Source organism: Musca domestica, unplaced genomic scaffold, assembly GCF_030504385.1.
Source record: "Musca domestica strain aabys unplaced genomic scaffold, Musca_domestica.polishedcontigs.V.1.1 1, whole genome shotgun sequence".
Lineage (NCBI taxonomy): Eukaryota > Metazoa > Arthropoda > Insecta > Diptera > Muscidae > Musca > Musca domestica.
Genome location: NW_026712114.1, coordinates 13,614,191 through 13,633,750, shown reverse-complemented (window position 1 = coordinate 13,633,750; position 19,560 = coordinate 13,614,191). Strand labels below are relative to the sequence as shown.

At 35.5% G+C, this 19,560-nt stretch overlaps 1 protein-coding gene across 18 annotated transcripts in view; it reads right to left on the bottom strand.

Annotated features, from left to right (window-relative positions):
• Positions 1–19,560, bottom strand: part of LOC101889073 (polypyrimidine tract-binding protein 2-like) — a 420,192-nt gene that overhangs the window by 95,226 nt on the left and 305,406 nt on the right. For all 18 annotated transcript variants that reach the window (XM_059119292.1, XM_059119290.1, XM_059119297.1 and 15 more), the window contains one exon: positions 3,171–3,291. In XM_059119292.1, the coding sequence (XP_058975275.1) occupies positions 3,171–3,291 (121 nt within the window). The remainder of the gene's footprint in view (positions 1–3,170; positions 3,292–19,560) is intronic.

Below are 19,560 nucleotides of genomic sequence, written 5' to 3'. Positions count from 1 at the left end.
AGAAACGTTATGAAAAAAACAAAAAAAAAATGATAAAAATTGTTCCAAAGAATATATTATTGATAGCGGTATATTTTTAATAATAAAAACAAGATATACAGGTTGAGATAAAACAAGTAAAAAAAACATTAAGTTCGGCCGGGCCAAACTTTTAATACCCTCCACTTTAGGGTAAAAGAAATATTAGAAGAAATGTGGCAAAAACCATTAAAATGTCGTATATCGGGAGGTACCGTTATTTGGGGGCTATGCCAAAACGTGGACCTATAATTACAATGTTTCGCCAAACGAACTAGGACCCATTATGACCCACAAATACCAATTTTTTGTAAAATCAGTGAAAAAAATGTGTCAAAAACCATTAAAATGCCGTATATCGGGAGGTACCGTTATGACCAACAAATACCAATTTTTAGACAAATCAGTGAAAAAAATGTGTCAAAAATCATCAAAATACCGAATATCTGGAGGTACCGTTATATGGGGGCTATACCAAAACGTGGACCTATAATTACAATGTTTTGCCACACGAACTAGGACCCATTATGACCCACAAATACCAATTTTTAGACAAATCAGTGAAAAAATGTGGCAAAAACCATCAAAATAGCGAATATCGGGAGGTACCGTTATATGGAGGCTATACCAAAACGTGGACCTATAATTACAATGTGTCGCCACACGAACTAGGACCAATTATGACCCACAAATACAAATTTTTAGAAAAATCAGTGAAAAAATGTAGCAAAAATCATCAAAATACCGAATATCGGGAGGTACCGTTATATGGAGGCTATACCAAATCATGGACCCATACATGCAAAGTTTCGCCACCGGAGCTGGAAACCTTTATGACCAACAAATACCAATTTGTAGACAAATCCGTCAAAAAATGTGGCATAAATCATCAAAATACCGAATATCGGGAGGTACCGTTATATGTACCAGAACGTGGACCGATATATCTCATTTTCAATACCAACCAGACACAATAAAAATTGCTCTGCTAAATTTTGGCGCTCTACGTCATCGTTAAATCGACTTAGAAAGTCGAAAAGTAAGGAAGCCACTTAAATGAAACCCGTGTGGTACTGGCCAAAAAATGGCTCGTGAGCTGAACATATCGCAATATTCCATTCGCCATATATTGAAAAATGAGCTCGGGGTAAAGCCATTGATATTCCAAAAAGTGCAAGAACTTACACCGCAACGGAAAGAAAATAGACTCAAAAGAGCTAAGAGTTGCTTCGCTTGGCCGAAAGAGGTGAACTGCCGAATTTGGTTTTCATTAGTTGTCCAGCAGTGTGTAAACAAACAAATTGATCGTGTTTACGTGCCAAAGAGGTCAGATGAAAATGTGCACCTTCGGTTGGCCACCAGAACTCAAGCGCCGGCCACGGTGATGGTGTGGGCCGCCATAACAACCGATGATCGATCTCCGCTCTTATTAATCGACCATGGCATCTGAATAAATGGTGAATATTATAGCGAAAACATTCTGGAGGGTGTATTAAAGCCTTGGGCACACAAACATTTTGGTCGCAGACCTTGGACATTTCAACAGAACTGAGCACCATCGCACTCAGCACGCGCTACCCAAGAATGGTTACAAAATAAGGGTTCCTTGCTTCATTTCCCGCACATAATGGCCACAAAAATCTCCGGATACCAATCCGTTGGACTATTGGAGTATTTTGGAAAGCAAGGTTGGCACAAAAAAATACCAAAGTGTTCAAGCAAGCGCTTCGCCGGGAATGCACCAAAATACCGCAGAGCAATATTCGGGCAGCGTGTGACGGTTTCATTGGTCGTTTGACGGTCATAATTCGTGCCAAATGTGACCAGTTCGAACAAATCTAAACTTATTCTAAAATGTGATGCTATTTCATACATTTCTTGCTTCCATTCAATAAAATTAAAAAAAATGTAAATATTATGGGGTTTGACTTTGTTGCAGTTTTTTTTATCTCACCCTGTATTTTCTACAGAAATATAGTCGATAACAAAAAAAAAAAATTGTCGATAACAAGATTTCCTATAGAGAATATTGTCAATTAATTTAAAAAAATCGATAACATATTTTTTTTGGAAAATACTTTCGATAAAATGATTCGTGATCAAACATTTTTTCGATAACTAGATTTCCTTAGAATCTATTATCAATAAGCAGGGTTTTCATAGAAAACATTTTCGATAACAATATTATAGATACAAAATATTTTCGATAACAAAATGTTTAACAGAAAAGTTTTTAATAATAATACTTTCGATTTTGCGCAGAAAATATAAGCGATAACAAGGTTTTGTATTGAAAAAACAGCGTTAACAAAATTTCCTATAGAAAATGTCATAGATACAGGATTTTATGTAGAAAGTTTTGTCAAAAACTAGATGTTCTATAAACAACTGTCCTCAAATGTCGATTTCGCCTTGGACATTGTATCGACAAAATAATTTTCTATAGAATCCCTAATTTTCTATAAAATTCTTATTTTTAATTGACAACATATTATTGAATTATTCCTCCGGCTCTTATTTCCACAGTTATTTCATTTTGCTACAGTTTGCTTTTTATGCCCTTTAATTACCAGAATATAACTTGTTATAAAGCACACCCCCCCATTGGTCTACAATATTTTCCCTGCCATGACTCAATGTAATCCAAGTCAAAATATTTACCTTCCTATTTAATTCCGATGCCAAACGATTATGATCAGCTATCCTTTCATATTGTATAGTCCTGGTTGTTTTTTTTTTCTTTTTTAAGTTGTTTATTTTAAGAGCCTGCGTTAAGAATTGCAACAGTTTTAATCCAACCTACCTGCCTGCCTGCCAAGCTTTCACAACATAAATCCCTTTCCCTATGGTAATTTTGTAACATTGCTGGTATTAGTTTGGTTCACTTTGTTGTTTTTCCGAGCTACTTAAGCGAAAATGTAAATAATAAAAGATCATAAACCGCCCTTAATTGCTTTTAAGTGTTTAGTTAGTGAGCAAATCCTACAAAACAACTCTGTAACTCGGCTCCTCTGAGCGGTCAAGTAACCAGCAATGAGGAAGGATATACAATGAATGTCGGTTCAAACATACACACGCAAAACCCCATTCAAAATCTTGAATGGACGATTGTGGAGTAGGAGGGAGGTGGGCAATGAGCAAATTTAACTTACCAACTCCACCAAGTACGGTGCTTGGCTCCAATTTGGCTTTCTTTGTGGCTAAATCCTGATTATTATTGTCCGAAGCGGGCGCCATAACTGCTGCTTGACTTAAAAGTTCGTCACTACCACGCTGAAAAGACAGAAGTAGAAATGTAAGAAGAGAATTATAAATATTTGTTTATTTTCTGGCATTACACTGAAAATCTGAAAAAGTAAAAACAAATTTCGTTGTAAATAAAATTAAGCAACAGATTTGTAAAACCAACAATAAAAAAATGTAAAATAAAAGTACAAAAGAACGCATACCACAAAGGGAATACAAAGAAACGGAATTGTTGCCTACTTCCAGGCTGACTTGAGTGGCATTCAACAACATCCAAGTAACAACAAGTGCGTAAATAGTGGTTAGTTGTGCTGTGTGAATGGTTCCTGTTACCCCCTGCCGACTAATTAGAATAACAATTATATTTAGGAAGTTATGTTGCTCACTTCCCAAAAAAAAGTTGGTGCTAGAGGAAGGGAGAGACGCCCATGTTGTTGTTTTTGAATAAAAATTAAGGAACTAACGTCTCGACTAAGTTATGCATTAAATAAGAATGTTTTTTTTTTTGTGTTAAGTGTTTACACAAGAAACAATTGTTTCGTGATAAGCATAATAACACCGCCCCTTTCATAGCCTGGCCTAGAAAAAATAAAAACGCTGACAAAACATGGCGAGAACTTGTTGAAAGACTAGAAAACAAAAAACAATAGTTGGTGTAATAAATTGTTGATGGGTGGTTTTTGTTTTCATGGCAAATGGGAAAACAAACTTCAAACATGTCAGAAGTTTCGTTAACACCTACTAATAATGACAATCAATGGACGTTCTGTTTTCACCCCTTAGTGAATGGTATAGACAAAGTTTTGTTATTAATATTTCAGATCTAGGGGGAGGTGCTGTAGATAAAATGTAAGACAATAAATTTATGCATAAGAAATTGATTACTACAGAAATTCAAGGTAAGCCTAAAAGTATGCAGCAAAAATGTGTTATTAATAATTCTTAAGGATTGAAGCCCTGTAAAATGTTTCCGAAATATACAGGGTTTGTAAAATGACTTCTAGCCCGAGGGGATTAGTAAAAAGGTTTCCCAACCTTAAAAAACCTAAAAAATAATTTCTACCTATGGAAGAGCTGTTACTATTTCTCTATTCTCCCCGTTATTTAGATATTTAAGATTTCGGGAGAAGAGCTTCGCATAAATTCCAGGCAAGCCTAAAGGTATGCAGTAAAGATGTCTCTGCATACTAAAGTTATGTAAAATGTATTCGAGATATAGATGGCGTTTAAAATGTCTTCTAGCTGTCAAATATATGAAAAAAAGTCTTCTATAAAAGTTCTGTATGAATGGTTCTGTATGAATGGTCTTCCAGGAATGGAAGACTTAAGGAATTATTTCTAGCTAACGAGAACGCGACCTATAAGATCTCTTTGAGAACTTCAAGCCATAGAAAACCTTCAAAACGTAGTTTAGCCAAAAATTCTAAAGTTTTAGAATAACTGCAAAAGGTCTTCTAGACTTGGAAGTTCTGCAGAAAAACCTATAGCCTTGGAGAACCGAAAGAGGGGGTTAAGCCTTAGAAGAACTATAAAAGATGTAGTGGTCTAAAAGGATCTGTAAAAGCTCTTTTGGTCATAGGGGGCCTGTGAAGTAATAAAATACTTGTAAAATATATTCGCATTATGGAGGACTTGGAATGAGCTCTAGCAGGAGCTGAAATTCTTCAATATTGGAAGACCTTAAAAGGACTCTCGAAAAAAGTCGTCCAGCTTTAGAAGAGCTTTGACAGTTCTTCTAGCCTTGGAAAACCTGCAAAAGGTATGCTTGCACAAAAGGTATGCTTGTACAGGTTCTCTTACAACGCAAGAATTCGAGGGCCTCTAAAAATATACATTGTCTTCAATGTCCTTTAAATAGACTTGAAGGCTAGGAACGGGGCTCTAGCATTAGAATAAAACACAACTGAAGGGGATCTCTTTGTCAAGGCAGATAGGCTATGGACCTTAAACTTGTACTTCCACCTCAGAATTCCTGAAAAAATATCTTCCAGAAATGCAAGTCCTGCAAAAGGAATGTTTCCTAAATAACACTGGTCTTCGAAATTTTAACATCTGAATTTTGGGCTTAACTACCCTTATGTTTGGGGGGGGGGGACGAACCCGGATATTTGAGCCGAAAGTCCGTGTTTTGGCTAGACCCGACTGTGGTCAATATAAGTATCGTTTGAAAGCTAATAAGTGTAGCAAGTTATAACACAATGGAGTTTTTTTAAAATGGTTCGGGAGTTATATCAAAACTCTCGATTTTTGGGAACAGGAATAAAAAAGTCAAAAAAAAAATCGAAAAAGGCCCATTTGGATGTCTACGAAACATATTATAGTTGACACTATAATCTTTCCAAAATTCTACAAAATACGTTATTCACTTTCCTGGGTCTTTGAATCCGGTCGGTTTTAGTATAAATTTTTCTTCGCGTAGCCGGTGTTGGATATCTTCAGAGGAGGAAATCTCAAGCTCCGGCCGAAGGACGACTGCTTAAAAAATGTACAATACTTAGAAAAACAAGAAAAAAAAAAAACATTAAGTTCGGCCGGGCCAAACTCTTAATACCCTCCACCTTAGGGTAAAGGAAACATTAGAAGAAATGTGGCCACAACCATCAAAATGCCGAATATCCGGAGGTACCGTTATATGGGGGCTATACCAAATCGTGGACCTACACATGCAAGGTTTCGCCAACGGAGCTAGAACCCATTATGACCTACAAATACCAATTTTCAGACAAATCAGTGAAAAAATGTGGCAAAAATCATCAAAATACCGAATATCGGGAGGTACCGTTATATGGGGGCAATACCAAATCATGGACCCATACATGCAATGTTCGCCACCGGAGCTGGAACCCATTATGACCAACAAATACCAATTTTTAGACAAATCAGTGAAAAATGTGGCAAAAACCATAAAAATATCGAATATCGGGAGGTACCGTTATATGGGAGCTATACCAAAACGTGGACCTATACATGCAATATTTTGCCACACGTACAGGGACCCTTTATGACCTACAAATACCAATTTTCAGACAAATCCGTGAAAAAATGTGGCATAAATCATCAAAATATCGAATATCGGGAGGTACCGTTATATGGGGACTATATATCTCATTTTCAATACCAACCATCCTAGACACAATACAAATTGCTCTGCTAAATTTTGGCGCTCTACGTCAAATAATGTGGGCTGTATCGTGATTTCAACAGACAGACAGACAGACAGACGGACAGAGGGACAGACAGACTTAGAATTTTATGCTGATTATGAATATATATACTTTATGGGGTCTACGACGAATATTTAAGGATGTTACAAACGGAATGACAAAGTTAATATACCCTCCTTTCCAATGTGGAGAGTATAAAAATTGATTTGTGTAGCCGGTTTTGGACGTACTAGGAAAAGGTTGATAATCATATAAAATTTCAAATTTAGGTTTTTTTTTTTTTGAAAGGGCACCATGGTACCAAGTAAGACATTTTAGTACTTTTCGTACTAAAAAGTCTCATTTGGTACCAAATATCCGAAAATCCATTTGCTTCAATTATGCCTGTCCCCCGATTTTTGTCTTCATTGGCTTATCCAGTACAATGGATTTAATTTTAGTACCTTTACTTTAGATTGAATGTCCAAAAGCCCATTCACCCCCACCAAAAATAAAATTGACCCACATGCAAAATTTCAGAGTTTTCTCTTCGGACGTTTCGCCTGGTCCTTAATGAATCAGTCAGTCGCCCATTCATTCGATACATATTACTGTACTATTTTTATATATAAACAAATCTGCTCACTGATGACCTTCATTCCATGGCAACTACTGCTCTGATTTGACGTCCTCGCAATACATACCCTTGGGTTTGGAAATTTTTCTAATTTATCTAATATTTCAACACCAACAAAAGTACTCGGTAGGTTTTTATTCTGGTATTTGTTTTTAGTGGCCTAGTTTTCAAAAAGAAAATTTGTCGTTGCTCATTCATTGTTGCCAGGATTAATTAACTTGTGGCAAACAACAACAACAACTTGGGAAATTGTTGTAATTTCCGGTTGACATATTCTTCCGCAACTTGCATCGCCACAAACATGCATATTTTGCACTAACGAAAATCTAGATGAAGATATGAACGAGGCAAAGTAGAAAAACAAAAACGAAAACAAAAAACTCAACACAGAGTGGAAAAGTTTCAGTCAAGACAACAACAACACGGCAAAGAGTTTTAAAATAAAAACTTTTTATGGGAAATAGGAGAAAGTTTGTTTTTGTTGACTTCTTCCTCGTTGTCGCCATCGTTGTGGGCAATGATGATGACGATGACGATGACATTCATTCATACTTGTTCTCAAGAACTTGTGTTACACTTAAGAAAATGGCTTATTGGTGTTTGTTGTTGCAACTCTTTAGCATGAAAGGATTGTGTGAAACAAAAACAACAACAAAAAATAGTTCCCAACTCATTTATGCAAATACATTTTCATTTAATATATTTTCTTGGGTTAGACTTTAATAAAAATTAATTGTAATATTCCTTTAGTCACACAGTAAATTATCAAATCATAGTTGGGACGTTCTAGAGAACCACTCTTTAGCTCCATTAAAAACTTATTTCTCAATTAGTTTAAACCCTTTAAAAATTGGAAGAAGTTGTGTTACCCTCCAAGACTTGCCAGCCAGCCGTCCGTCCGTCTGCCTGTGTTTCCGGAAAACATTTAATTAAACTGTCATATTTGTTTTGCCACATTTGTTGTTCGGCCATTTTCCCAAGGAGTACAAGGGGGACCCCAGTAACATATGTTGTATTCATTCTAATTTCGTTTACTTTTAAATCCTTTTTCTCAATTAGAAGACCTTCTCCTTCGTTTTCGTCCCTAGTCGGCTTTTGTCTCGCTCCAATGAGTTGTGCTCCTTTAAAATGAGGGTCGGCCAGAACAATGGCATAGGAAAAAGCAATTTCTTGTAGACAAATACACACATTTCTTCATGTGTTTTTTTGTTGTTGTTATTTTTTTAATATGTGAATCCTAAATGTATGCTAAATATTTGATAAGTCCATATGTTTGTTTATAAAACGACGAATATGACGACTGGCTAGCTTGCTTGGTTGGCTGGGCTGTATGTGACGTACGTACCGACTTTCATTTTTTCCAGTTTTAATGATGCTTCATTCATCTTATTTTTTCATTTCCCTCTCATCAGTTGTTGTCCTTGTTGGTTGGGTCGTTTTCTAATGTCCTCCTCCCCAACTATTGCTTCTTGTTCTTTTGCCTATTCTAATGACCACTTTTACCATGTGTGTGTGCAGTGGCCCTATTATTCATCTTCTGCTTCTTCTGTTGGTCCTTTGATTTTATTTTATTGTCGTTTGTTTCGTCTGAGTGTGTCTTGATGACAGTTTTAAGTAGGGCATTTTGTGGATTTTTTTGAAAGTAAAATGAGCTCATTAGGTAGGTCAGTGTTGTGGTGATTATCTCAGAATGTTTCTAAATTTTCTTTATAAAATACTTGGAAAATTTAAAATCCGGTTGGTGTGACATTTTTAAATTCTGAAAGAGAAATAGAGCAGAATTTTTATGTAGCGTTACATAAAGGGAGAGATGGAACTGCAACCAACTTCAGACTGCTGTCATTTCCAAGCCACTCGTCCGACAGTTGTTAAAATTATTCCAGAGACAGATCATTATATTCATATTATTTTCGCGAGAATTTTCCATAAAAGAGGCTATTCGATGTGGAATTCAAGCGTGATAGTGTGATTTCTTTATATTTGGCTGGAAACCACAAGCGGCTATCGTTAGAGCCTCGTACCATCTCTCGTTACCGTGGTACTGGTAGCATAGCCCGACGTCAAGAAAGTGGACGAAAGAAAACAGCAACATCTACAGAAATGGTTCGAAAAGTAAAGAAGCGACTTGATTGAAACCCGCGTCGCAGTGGCCGAAAAATGGCTCGTAAGCTGAACATATCTCAATATTCCATTCGGCAAATATTGAAAAATGAGCTCGGGCTAAAGCCATTGAAATTCCAAAAAGTACAAGAACTTACACCGCAACAGAAAGAAAATAGACTAGAAAAGAGCTAAAGAGTTGCTTCGTTTCGCCGAAAGTGGTGAACTGCCGAATTTGGTTTTCTCCGATGAGAAAACATTTGTTGTCCAGCAGTTTGTAAACAAACAAAATGATCGTGTTTAACTGCCAAAGAGGTCAGCTGAAAATGTGCAGCTTCTGTTGGCCACCAGAACTTAAGGGCCGGCCATGGTGACGATGTGGGCCGCCATAACAGTCGATGGTGGCTGTCTGCTTGTATTGATCGACCGTGGCTTTAGAATAAATGCCGAATATTATCGCGAAGACATTCTGGAGGGTGTATTAAAGCCTTGGGCACGCAAACTTCGGCCGCAGACCTTGGACATTCCAACAGGACTCAGCACCATCGCTCTTAGCACGCGCCACCCAAGAATGGTTACAAAATGAGGTTCCTCGCTCAATTTCCAGCTCCGGATACCAATCCCTTGGACACTAATAAATACCAATGTGTCGATCACCTCAAGCAAGAGCTTCGCCGAGAATGGCCCAAAATACCGCAGAGCAACATTCGGGCAGCGTGCGACGGTTTCATTGTCCGTTTGAAGGTCATAATTCGCTCCAAAGGTGACCAATTCGAAAAAATCTAAACTTATTCTAAAATTTGAAGTTATCTCCGATATTTTTTGCTTTCATTCATCATTTTTGTTCATTTCTTTTTATCTCACCCTGTGTACTACATATTTAATATATGTATTTTTCAGTTTTTTCATAATTCAATTTTTATTGGCATCAAGTTTTATTTCTGGCCGAACATTTGGAAATAGGAACTAATTTTTTTTCTTTGGATGTTGGGGCAGAGAAAGGTTTCCCTCCCTGCTTTTTTTTAAAAAATGCTGCTCAAAGACTTCTAGGAAACACATCTTATCTATGCTAAGCTAGAATTTACAAATAAAATATTTTAAATATTTTAATCCTCCATATTCTCCCTTTTGACTTCTCGTGTTTGAATTTGTAATATGAGTCACTCACATTCGTTTTTTTTTAATACTCAAATTTTATTTTATTTTTTTCATATTCTCGTTCTTATGGCTTTAATATGTCTATTTTAGCTGTCGGACTGGCTGTCTCAAATTTTTTTCCTATGGAGAAATATAACAAAATTGCTGAATTTTCTTAGGAAAAACGGTAAAGTGGCAGTTGCATGGGGACCTGGGAAATGGCATTCGTTTTATAGCTCTCTCTCCCTCTCTCTCTCTTTTTTTTCTCCCTCCTTTTTTATGTTGTTTAATATTTAATGTAATTTTCAAATTTTTATACTACTTTGTGGATAAATAAACTGAGGAGTACTAACATTTCTATTTCTATTTGTTTTTTTTTTATTTTTTGCATTTGCATTGTTTTGTATCCTTGGAGAATTGTGTTATGAAGTTTGTGGGGTTTTTATTTATTTATTATTTTTTTTTTTGAAAATATTATTTAAATGAAAAATCTAGTTTCATTTAATTTATTTAAACAATTTATTATATTTCCCAAATTAAGTAGCTTAACACACAACGACCGACACATAAATGTATCAATTGCAGCTCTGTGCAAAACTAGGATAATGGTTAGACACAAGTACATACTCAGACATGCTATGGTGACGACGGCAATTGTTTGTTGCTTTTGCCTTGTGGTAGACCAAAATTTAGGACATGGACAATGATTTTATACTAATTCAATTCAAATGGTGGTGATATGATGTGACAGCTAATTTATTAAAATTTTAGAAATCCGTCATCAACACTGTAGGCCAGTGACAATGGACGGCTCGCTCATGAGAGCAATGGTGGGTGATGATGACCATCAACAACTCTAATATATATTTGTGTGCAATTTATATATAAATACATCTTACCATTGTTATCACTTACACAGAGATAACTGGTTAGTTAGGCCTATCATCACACAAATTACGCCTAAACATATGCTATAGAAATGCGTACAAATAAATACTGCCTCCGATACCGGATATTTTTGTCATCAACACAGTCAATCACTGCTGCCCATTTAAACTCCCTTCCCCCACTAGATAATCTGACTGGCAAACAGTGATTTCGTTCTCCCCATTGAAAATAAAATATTTACTCGGTAGTATATCTCTCCGTAGAGTTGCATGTTTTGTTGGCTGGCCAATATGGCTAGGTCGCTGGATTGTTGCTTAATGTTTACACTTTATTCTGTGTAAGACAGCTTAAAAACGTTGCACTTTTTTCCATCGAAATAATTGATTTATTTAAATACATGGTTGGATGTGTGTATCCATTTGTCTGCCAGGCTGGCTGCATGCCGGTCACCTTGCATGTCTGCCTGCCAGCCAGCCTTACTGACGGACTGACTGTGCAAACAACACCATCCAACCAGCTAGCGACGACATGTAAAACCCCCAAACCCAACCAACAAAAAAAAAAAAAAAAAAATCGTTGATGGCCACAATAATGGTATCTGACTGCAGCGGTAACGGTAACAACAATGGCAAGACTAACATGGCATTTAAGCTGTCATTATTTTTTTATATTTGTCAGTTTGTGGTAGCTCTGTTGATGAATATTTGGCCATGGTAGTAGTGTAGTGTTGATTTAATGATAACACATGTTGCTTGCTGCATATTTTTGGGGGGCGTTATAAAAGGCCTCTTTGGTGCATGCTTTCAGGTTTTGTTTTAAAAGCAAGTAATTTATTAAAGAACTTGACAATTTTCTTTATATACTATAGAGAAAGGATACAGGAAAAATATTGTTAAATTTTTTAGTGGAAAATTTGGTAGAAATACTGAAATTTACTCAAAGCGTACAATGTCATTATAAATTCATAAAAATTATGCATACTTTTAGGCAGCAGCAAAATAAGGGAACAAATGTTTTTTATAGAGAACAAATATTAAGCAATTTCTTAGAAAACTTTTCTAAAGTTGACTATAAAACATTGCGAACGCATTTAACGTTAGCCTTAGAGTATGGTCCATATGTCGTAGAAGCGCCATCTTTATGTCACACATTATTTGCCTCCTGTTTTCCTGTTATAAATTGATAATTAAACCAACTTTAAGGCAGGAATGGAATATTGAACCTCACTTTTTCCTGAATTGAGCCACAAAATACAAAATGCTCAGTAGTTTTTTTGCAAGTTCTAGTCTAGAGGAAATATGCAGCTATGAGCACGTCTAAATTCTAAATTTCAGTTGTTGTATAAGACAAAGACATATGTATCAAGGAACGCCATCTGTACGACAAATGTGATGTAAGTATTTTTCTCTTTATTCGTGATTAAAATACTTTTTTCCCTAAATTCTACATTTTTCATGCGCAGTTTCCCTCAATAGGTTAACAACTGAAGATACTTCTGCCCGGAAATGTAAATTTTTACAGTACTTTCTTTTCTTGCATGTTCTTAAACCGTGCTCCCAGATTATTACAAACGACATCTAGATTGCTCATGAGACATATAGATGGCGCTCGTAATATAATGATTTGACCGACTTTTAGAGCAATGTACTTATAAACTACGTCAACGTCAACAATTATGGGAAAACTTTTTTCTTTGGAAAATGCTTGAAAAGTTAAGAATATCTTACATTATTCGTATAACGAACGCCATCTATACTTCATATACAAATTTCTCATGAGGAATATTGATGGCGCTCTTAATATAATTTTGAAATTTTGATTTGGCCGACTTTTAGAGAAATGTACTTATAGACTATGCCAACGTCGACAATTATGAGAAAAATTTTATTTTGCAAAATGCTCGAAAACTTAACAAGCTCTTACATTTTTCTTATAACAAATGCCATCTATACCTCACCGTTACCATGTGTAGTTTATGAAACTATTAGAAGTAATATGGACAAAAGCAAAAATAGTATGCAGAACACACCAGTCCGAGAGATCTTCGCCGTTTCAGCAGTGGCATTAGATAAGACCTCTACTTTTTTGTGTAGTTTCTTGTAATTTCTGGTACAGAGCTAACGTGTTGGGTGTTAGCGCCCTCTATTGTTCATATTTAAAGTGTGTAGTTTTTTACTTCTGATTAATTATGTTTTCATATTCTATACTTTTGACTGTTAAAGAAAGTTTCCACAATTTTACAACAAAACCACACAAATGAAAAATTAAGTATAGATGGCGGTTGTGGTAACTGGTGTACCCTTTATTGACATAATTGAATTGAAAAATGAAGTACAGATGGCGTTTGTGGTAACAGGTGTAACCTTTACATACCACACCAAGAGTGTTAAATTTCAATGACAGCAATTACAGGAAGGAGTTGTTTTTATAATTGACAAAAGTAAAACTCTGACTGACTATGTTGAAAAACAAACGCCATCTATACTTCATATTTATGTGTGGGTGTAGTGTTCTGAATATGCGTAGAGTAAAGGCGGAAGAAGAATGGGACGATGGGAAGCACTAAAGGCTTATAAAGGAATTCATCAAATATTGATCCCTGTAAAGCTATTTGAAAGCTTTAAAACTGATGCGAAATGTGAATTATAGATGGCGCCTATAATAACATGTTCCGCCGTGTTCATTATAGGATCGTTCAATTTAGCAATTTTTTTAAATTTGTTTAACATCCTGATCTCTTCAGGGGTAGAAAACATATTAACAAAAAAATAAAAAAGCAACTAAGTTCGGCCAGGCCGGACTTTTAATACCCTCCAACTATTGGAACGAACTTGAAATTTTTCAACAAATTCTGAAAAATACCGTATAAATGATTACCCTTATACGGGGGCTTTACGATGACGTGTGACCTGCATACGAAATTTTTAGGCATAGACTGTATTACCCATTACAAACTTCGAATACGAAATTTGGGTGAATGATGTCGCTAAAATCATCAAAATACGGAATAAAGGGAGGTACCGTTATATGAGGGCTATACGAAGACGTGGAAATGCATATGAAAATGTTTTGCATCGGATGTAGTACCTATAACAATCTTCGAATATGAAATTTGGAACAATGCGAGTTAATAATTTCACTAAAATAGTCAAATCAAAATACTAACCTAACCTGCCTACTGGCAGAATATACATGTGTGCGGAATTTTAACCTTCTATTCCAATTCGTTGGAAATATAGCGTGATTACAACAGACAGACAGACGGACATCGCTAAATTGTTTTAGAATTTCAAGCTGATCCAAAATATGTATAGACCTATCATGAATATTTCGAGGAGTTACCAACGGAATGACAAAGTTAATATGCCCTCCATAGAATGGTGGAGGGTATAAAAAATGCTATTCAGCAGAGACCTATACAACACTGCTTTACTTTTCTCCAAAAAAATATCGACAAAATTCGGAGATTTCTTAAATTTCGGAGATTTCTTAAATATCATATATTTGTTTCGAGACGCCCATACTTTCTTTGTCAAATGTCTATTTAAAGTATTAACGCGAGTAAAGTATTCATCATTTAAAATTCACTATATATTTTCCTCTCTAACCACTTCAGCCAACATCTGAAGAAATTATTTACCTCTGGCTTTATGGCAAGGCGGCGAAACAAAAAAAATCCTGGGTAATACTTTGCGTCAGAAAAAAATGCCATACTCTTTGAGACATTATGTCGAATAACATAAAATTGTCTGGCTGTCGCTACGTTTTTGTGGCTCCCTAGCTGGCATCATGTCCTTTTTCACGATTTGAACCGAAGAAATAAAGAAAACCTCTTTTATTTCAATTTGTTTGTTTAAATATTTAAAACATTTGGCATACGAAATGAAGAACTCAAAACAAACGAAGAACAATAACAACCGGAAGCTAAAGCTAAAACAACAACAGCTAGCATTTGTTTGTTGGGGGCAAAAAAAAGTGTTTTTGACTCATTTTTTTAACAATTCAGACGATTTGTTATGTCTATGTGTGCATCAATAAAACAAAAGAAAAAAAGAAACTGCTACAAACGAATGAATGAATGAATAAAGACGAAACCAAATTTCCAGCATTTTTCACATTTTTTATGTCAATTTTCTTATATCCCAAGAAGGCTGCAATCTTCTTCCTTTACATTTGTCTACCATTCATATTAGATGCATAAGGTTTGTGTGCCAGGCAGGCAGGCAAGTTGAATCCTCTTGGATGTAGTATAAATTATTCAAAACATGTGTTTCTGGTACCCTCAGCAGCCAGGAATCCAGCCCCTTGATTGAGAAGTCAAATAGGGAGGAAGGAGAAGGAGGTTGCCGGGAAGGGGATAAGAACCAAGTGCGAATTTGTTTAACCCTCTATTTCTTTGGTATTTTTGTCGTCATATTCCTCCTTCCTCGCTTGATCACAACATTTATCCGCTTGCCATTACACATAATCGCTATATTTGTCTTAAGATGATGATGGCTTTGCATTGATGTGATAGCTGTTAAGGCTTAAAGTTATCAATTCTTTGAGTATTTCCATTTTGGCTTTTTCGCAATGATATCCTTCCCTTCCATTTTATACATTTCTATGTAAATGTATGGGTGTCATTGCAAGAAATTTAATCTTTTTCTGAAAATGGTTTGTTTTGTAGAAAATGCTACTGATTCTAAATCCATTTGCTTCTGTTTACTAAGCATTTAAATTTCATTTACTGTCTTGAAATATTTATAACAAATGTGTCCCTTTTTCAGGGATAGATTTTCATTGTCTCTCATTTTGTGAAGTGTAAAAAAAGTTGGAAATTTAATTTGGCTTTAATATGTTAAGGTTTACAATAAATATTGAGAATTTCAAAAAAATATAAAAAAAAGAATTTTAGAAAAATATATAAAATGACAAAAAAATAAAAAAATATTTATAACAAATGTGCCTCTTTTTCCGGGATAGATTATCATTGTCTCTCGTTTTGTAAAGTGTAAAAAAATTGAAAATTTAATTTGGCTTAAAAATGTTAAAGTTTGCAATAAATATTGAGAATTTCAAAAAATAGAATTTTAGAAAAATATATAAAATGGTAAAAAATAAAAAATATTTATAACAAATGTGTCCCTTTTTCCGGGATAGATTTTCATTGTCTTTTATTTTGTGAAGTGTAAAAAAATTGGAAATTTAATTTGGCTTTAATATGTTAAGGTTTACAATAAATATTGAGAACCTCAAAAAATAGAATTTTAGAAAAATATATAAAATGGCAAAAAATAAAAAATGACAAAATAGGAAACATAGGTTAATTATGAAAAAAAAAAACAAGTAAAAAAACTGTAAGCTCGGCCAGGCCGAACTTTGAATACCCTCCACCATTTGGAAGAAATTGGCAATTTTCAAAAAAAAAAAATCTGTTCAAATCTTAAAAACACCGAATTTAGCCGTTATATTTGGGTTTGTCCGACGACGTAGACTTGCAAAGGCAACTTTTGTCATAAGCCATTATTTATAACAAATAGTCAAATGCGAAACTTGAAAAACAAATCGGTGAATAATGTAATTAAAATCATCGAAAAACCGAATATAGAGAGGTACCGTTATATGGGGGATGGACATACCGAAACGTGGATCTGCACAGGCAATTTTCTGTGACAGGCTGTAATATCCGTTGCGTGGAACAATTCTGGTGAATAATGTCGCTAACATTACAATACCGAACATCGGGAGGTGCCGTTATATGGGAGCTACACGAAGACTAGGATCTGCACAGACAATTTTCTGTCTTGGGCTGTAGTATACATTACGAACTTCAAATACCAAATTTGAAATAATTCCGGTAAATATTATCGATAAAATCATCAAAATACGGAATATTGGGAGGTACCGTTATATGGGGGCTATACGGAGACGTGGACCTGCATAGACAATTTTTGTCATAGGCTGTAGTATCCATTACGAACTTTAAATACCGAAATAAAAACAATTCCGGAGAATAATGTTGCAGAAATCATCAAAATACCGAATATCGGGACGTACCGTTATATGGGGGCTACACGAAAACTAGATCTGCACGGACAATTTTCTATCTTGGGCTGTAGTATACATTACGAACTTCAAATACCAAATTTGAAATAATTCCGGTAAATATTATCGATAAAATCATCAAAATACGGAATATTGGAAGGTACGGTTATATGGGGGCTATACGAAGACGTGGACCTGCATAGACAATTTTCTGTCATAGGCTGTAGTATACATTACGAACTTCAAATACCAAATTTGAAACAATTCCGGGGAATAATGTTGCAAAAATCATCAAAATATCGAATATCGGAAAGTACCGTTATATATGGGCTACACGAAGACTAGGATCTGCACAGACAATTTTTTGTCATAGCCTGTGGTATCCATTACGAACTTCAAATACTAAATGTAAAACAATTCCGGTGAATAATGTCGTTAAAATCATCAAAATACCGAATATCGGGAGGTAGGTATGAGGGCTATACAAAAACGTAGACCAAATACCAAATTTGAAACATTTCCGAAGAATATTATCGCAAAAGTCATCAAAATACCGAATAACGGAAGGTACCGTTATATGGGGACTATACGAAGACGTGGACCTGCACGAACTATTTTCCGTCATAGGCTGTAGTATCCGTTACGAACTTTAAATACCAAATTTGAAACATTTCCGGTGAGTAATTTCGCTGAAATCACCAAAATACCCAAAATAGGGAGGTACCCCTATATACCAAAACGTGGACCTATGTGACCCATTTTCAATACCAAAAGTCCTGCAGACATAATATACATTTGAGTAAAATTTTATCAACCTACTTAATTTCGTTCGGAAGCTAGAGTGATTTCCACAGATGTACAGACGGACGGAAATTACTAAATCGACATAGAATTTTATGCTGATCAAGAATATATACTTTGAGGGGTCTAAAATGTATATTTCGAGGTGTTACAAACGGAAGGGTGGAGGGTATAAAAACAAATAAATAACATAAGTCCCTAAATAAATATAGAAGAAAAAAAGGAAATTTTGGTAGATTTCCGAAGTGATGCCCAGACAAGAAACGTGTATCTGTTTACCATATGTACCCCATTTCCCCCATGTTTTGTCATCTGCCAATAACAAAAATCCACCAATTTCACTACACATCTTTCCAGCTTGTTGCATGGTCCTGAATACGTATGACTACAATGTATGACTATGCCCGTTATTATTATTATCTGCCTATCTGTGCTAGAATATTTGTTGGTGGTTTATTTAAGGCTTGTCTTGTGGTCTCATTATTGAAATTTATAACGACAGCGATGACGCAGCGAAAGAAGGACAGGAAAAAATAGAAACAGCAGAAAATGTTAATATTTCCGGTGTTTGTTTTCTATGCTGGTGTTGGTGTTAGTGCCTGTGCCTGTTTATGTGAAAAGTTACCGTAATCGTAAACGATATGAAGAAGAATTGTGTAACCTTTTCTCTCTGTGCTCGCCAGAATCATTCCTATATCACTAAACATGTATCTTCATCCCCCCTCCCGCGCTTCAACCATCATTTACGAACAACAAGCATTTTACCTTAAATGTATCATTGTTACAGAAGTCGCTGGTTACGGGAGTGGGTAAATAAGGGTTTTTTTGGGGGGATACGGTGAAACTGTGTCTAGCTATGAATTGTATGTCCTGCGTTTATGAAAGCGCCAGCTGTTACCTGTTACAGTTGGTCCTGCCATTCTTGCTGCCGCTGTTGTTATTGTTGTCGTTAACTAAGAAGGATATATCGTACTCAATAGACATCCAGCAGAAGCCGAAGCAGCACCATCAGCAGTAGCATCATTGTGTTTAGCATTTGTTTGGGGCGGTAAAGTATTTTAGTCTATTTAAATGACGATATATGACTGCAAAAGGGTTATGACAAAGGGGATATCAAAAATTTCCGGGACCGGGATTCATTTTGATAAAAGCCTATTTTATGCTGATTTATAGATGGAAGTCCTTCTTGAGGTTATTCATGAATTCCTACAGACAGTAGGCATTGTGACGGTCTCCTAGGGACAAAAGATCTGGGTTTTTTATATACATATAGATCTGGATCAGGGTCTTATATAGCAATACAAACAGAAAACCTCTTCTATAGAAACTTTTGTGAGGTACCAGAAACCCCTTTTAATTTTTGATAATTCATTAAAATCCATATATACCGAGAAGGCCTTTTAAAGATCTTGCATTCTGAATACAAAACTTTCGGTACATATCTCGGTCGATCTGCTTGACGTCTTCTATAGAATAAAAACCACTTTCTGGGTCTCTTAAAGAGGAATTTTTTCAAAATTAAATCTAAGGCTATTTTTACTTGTAAAGCGCCACACGACCATT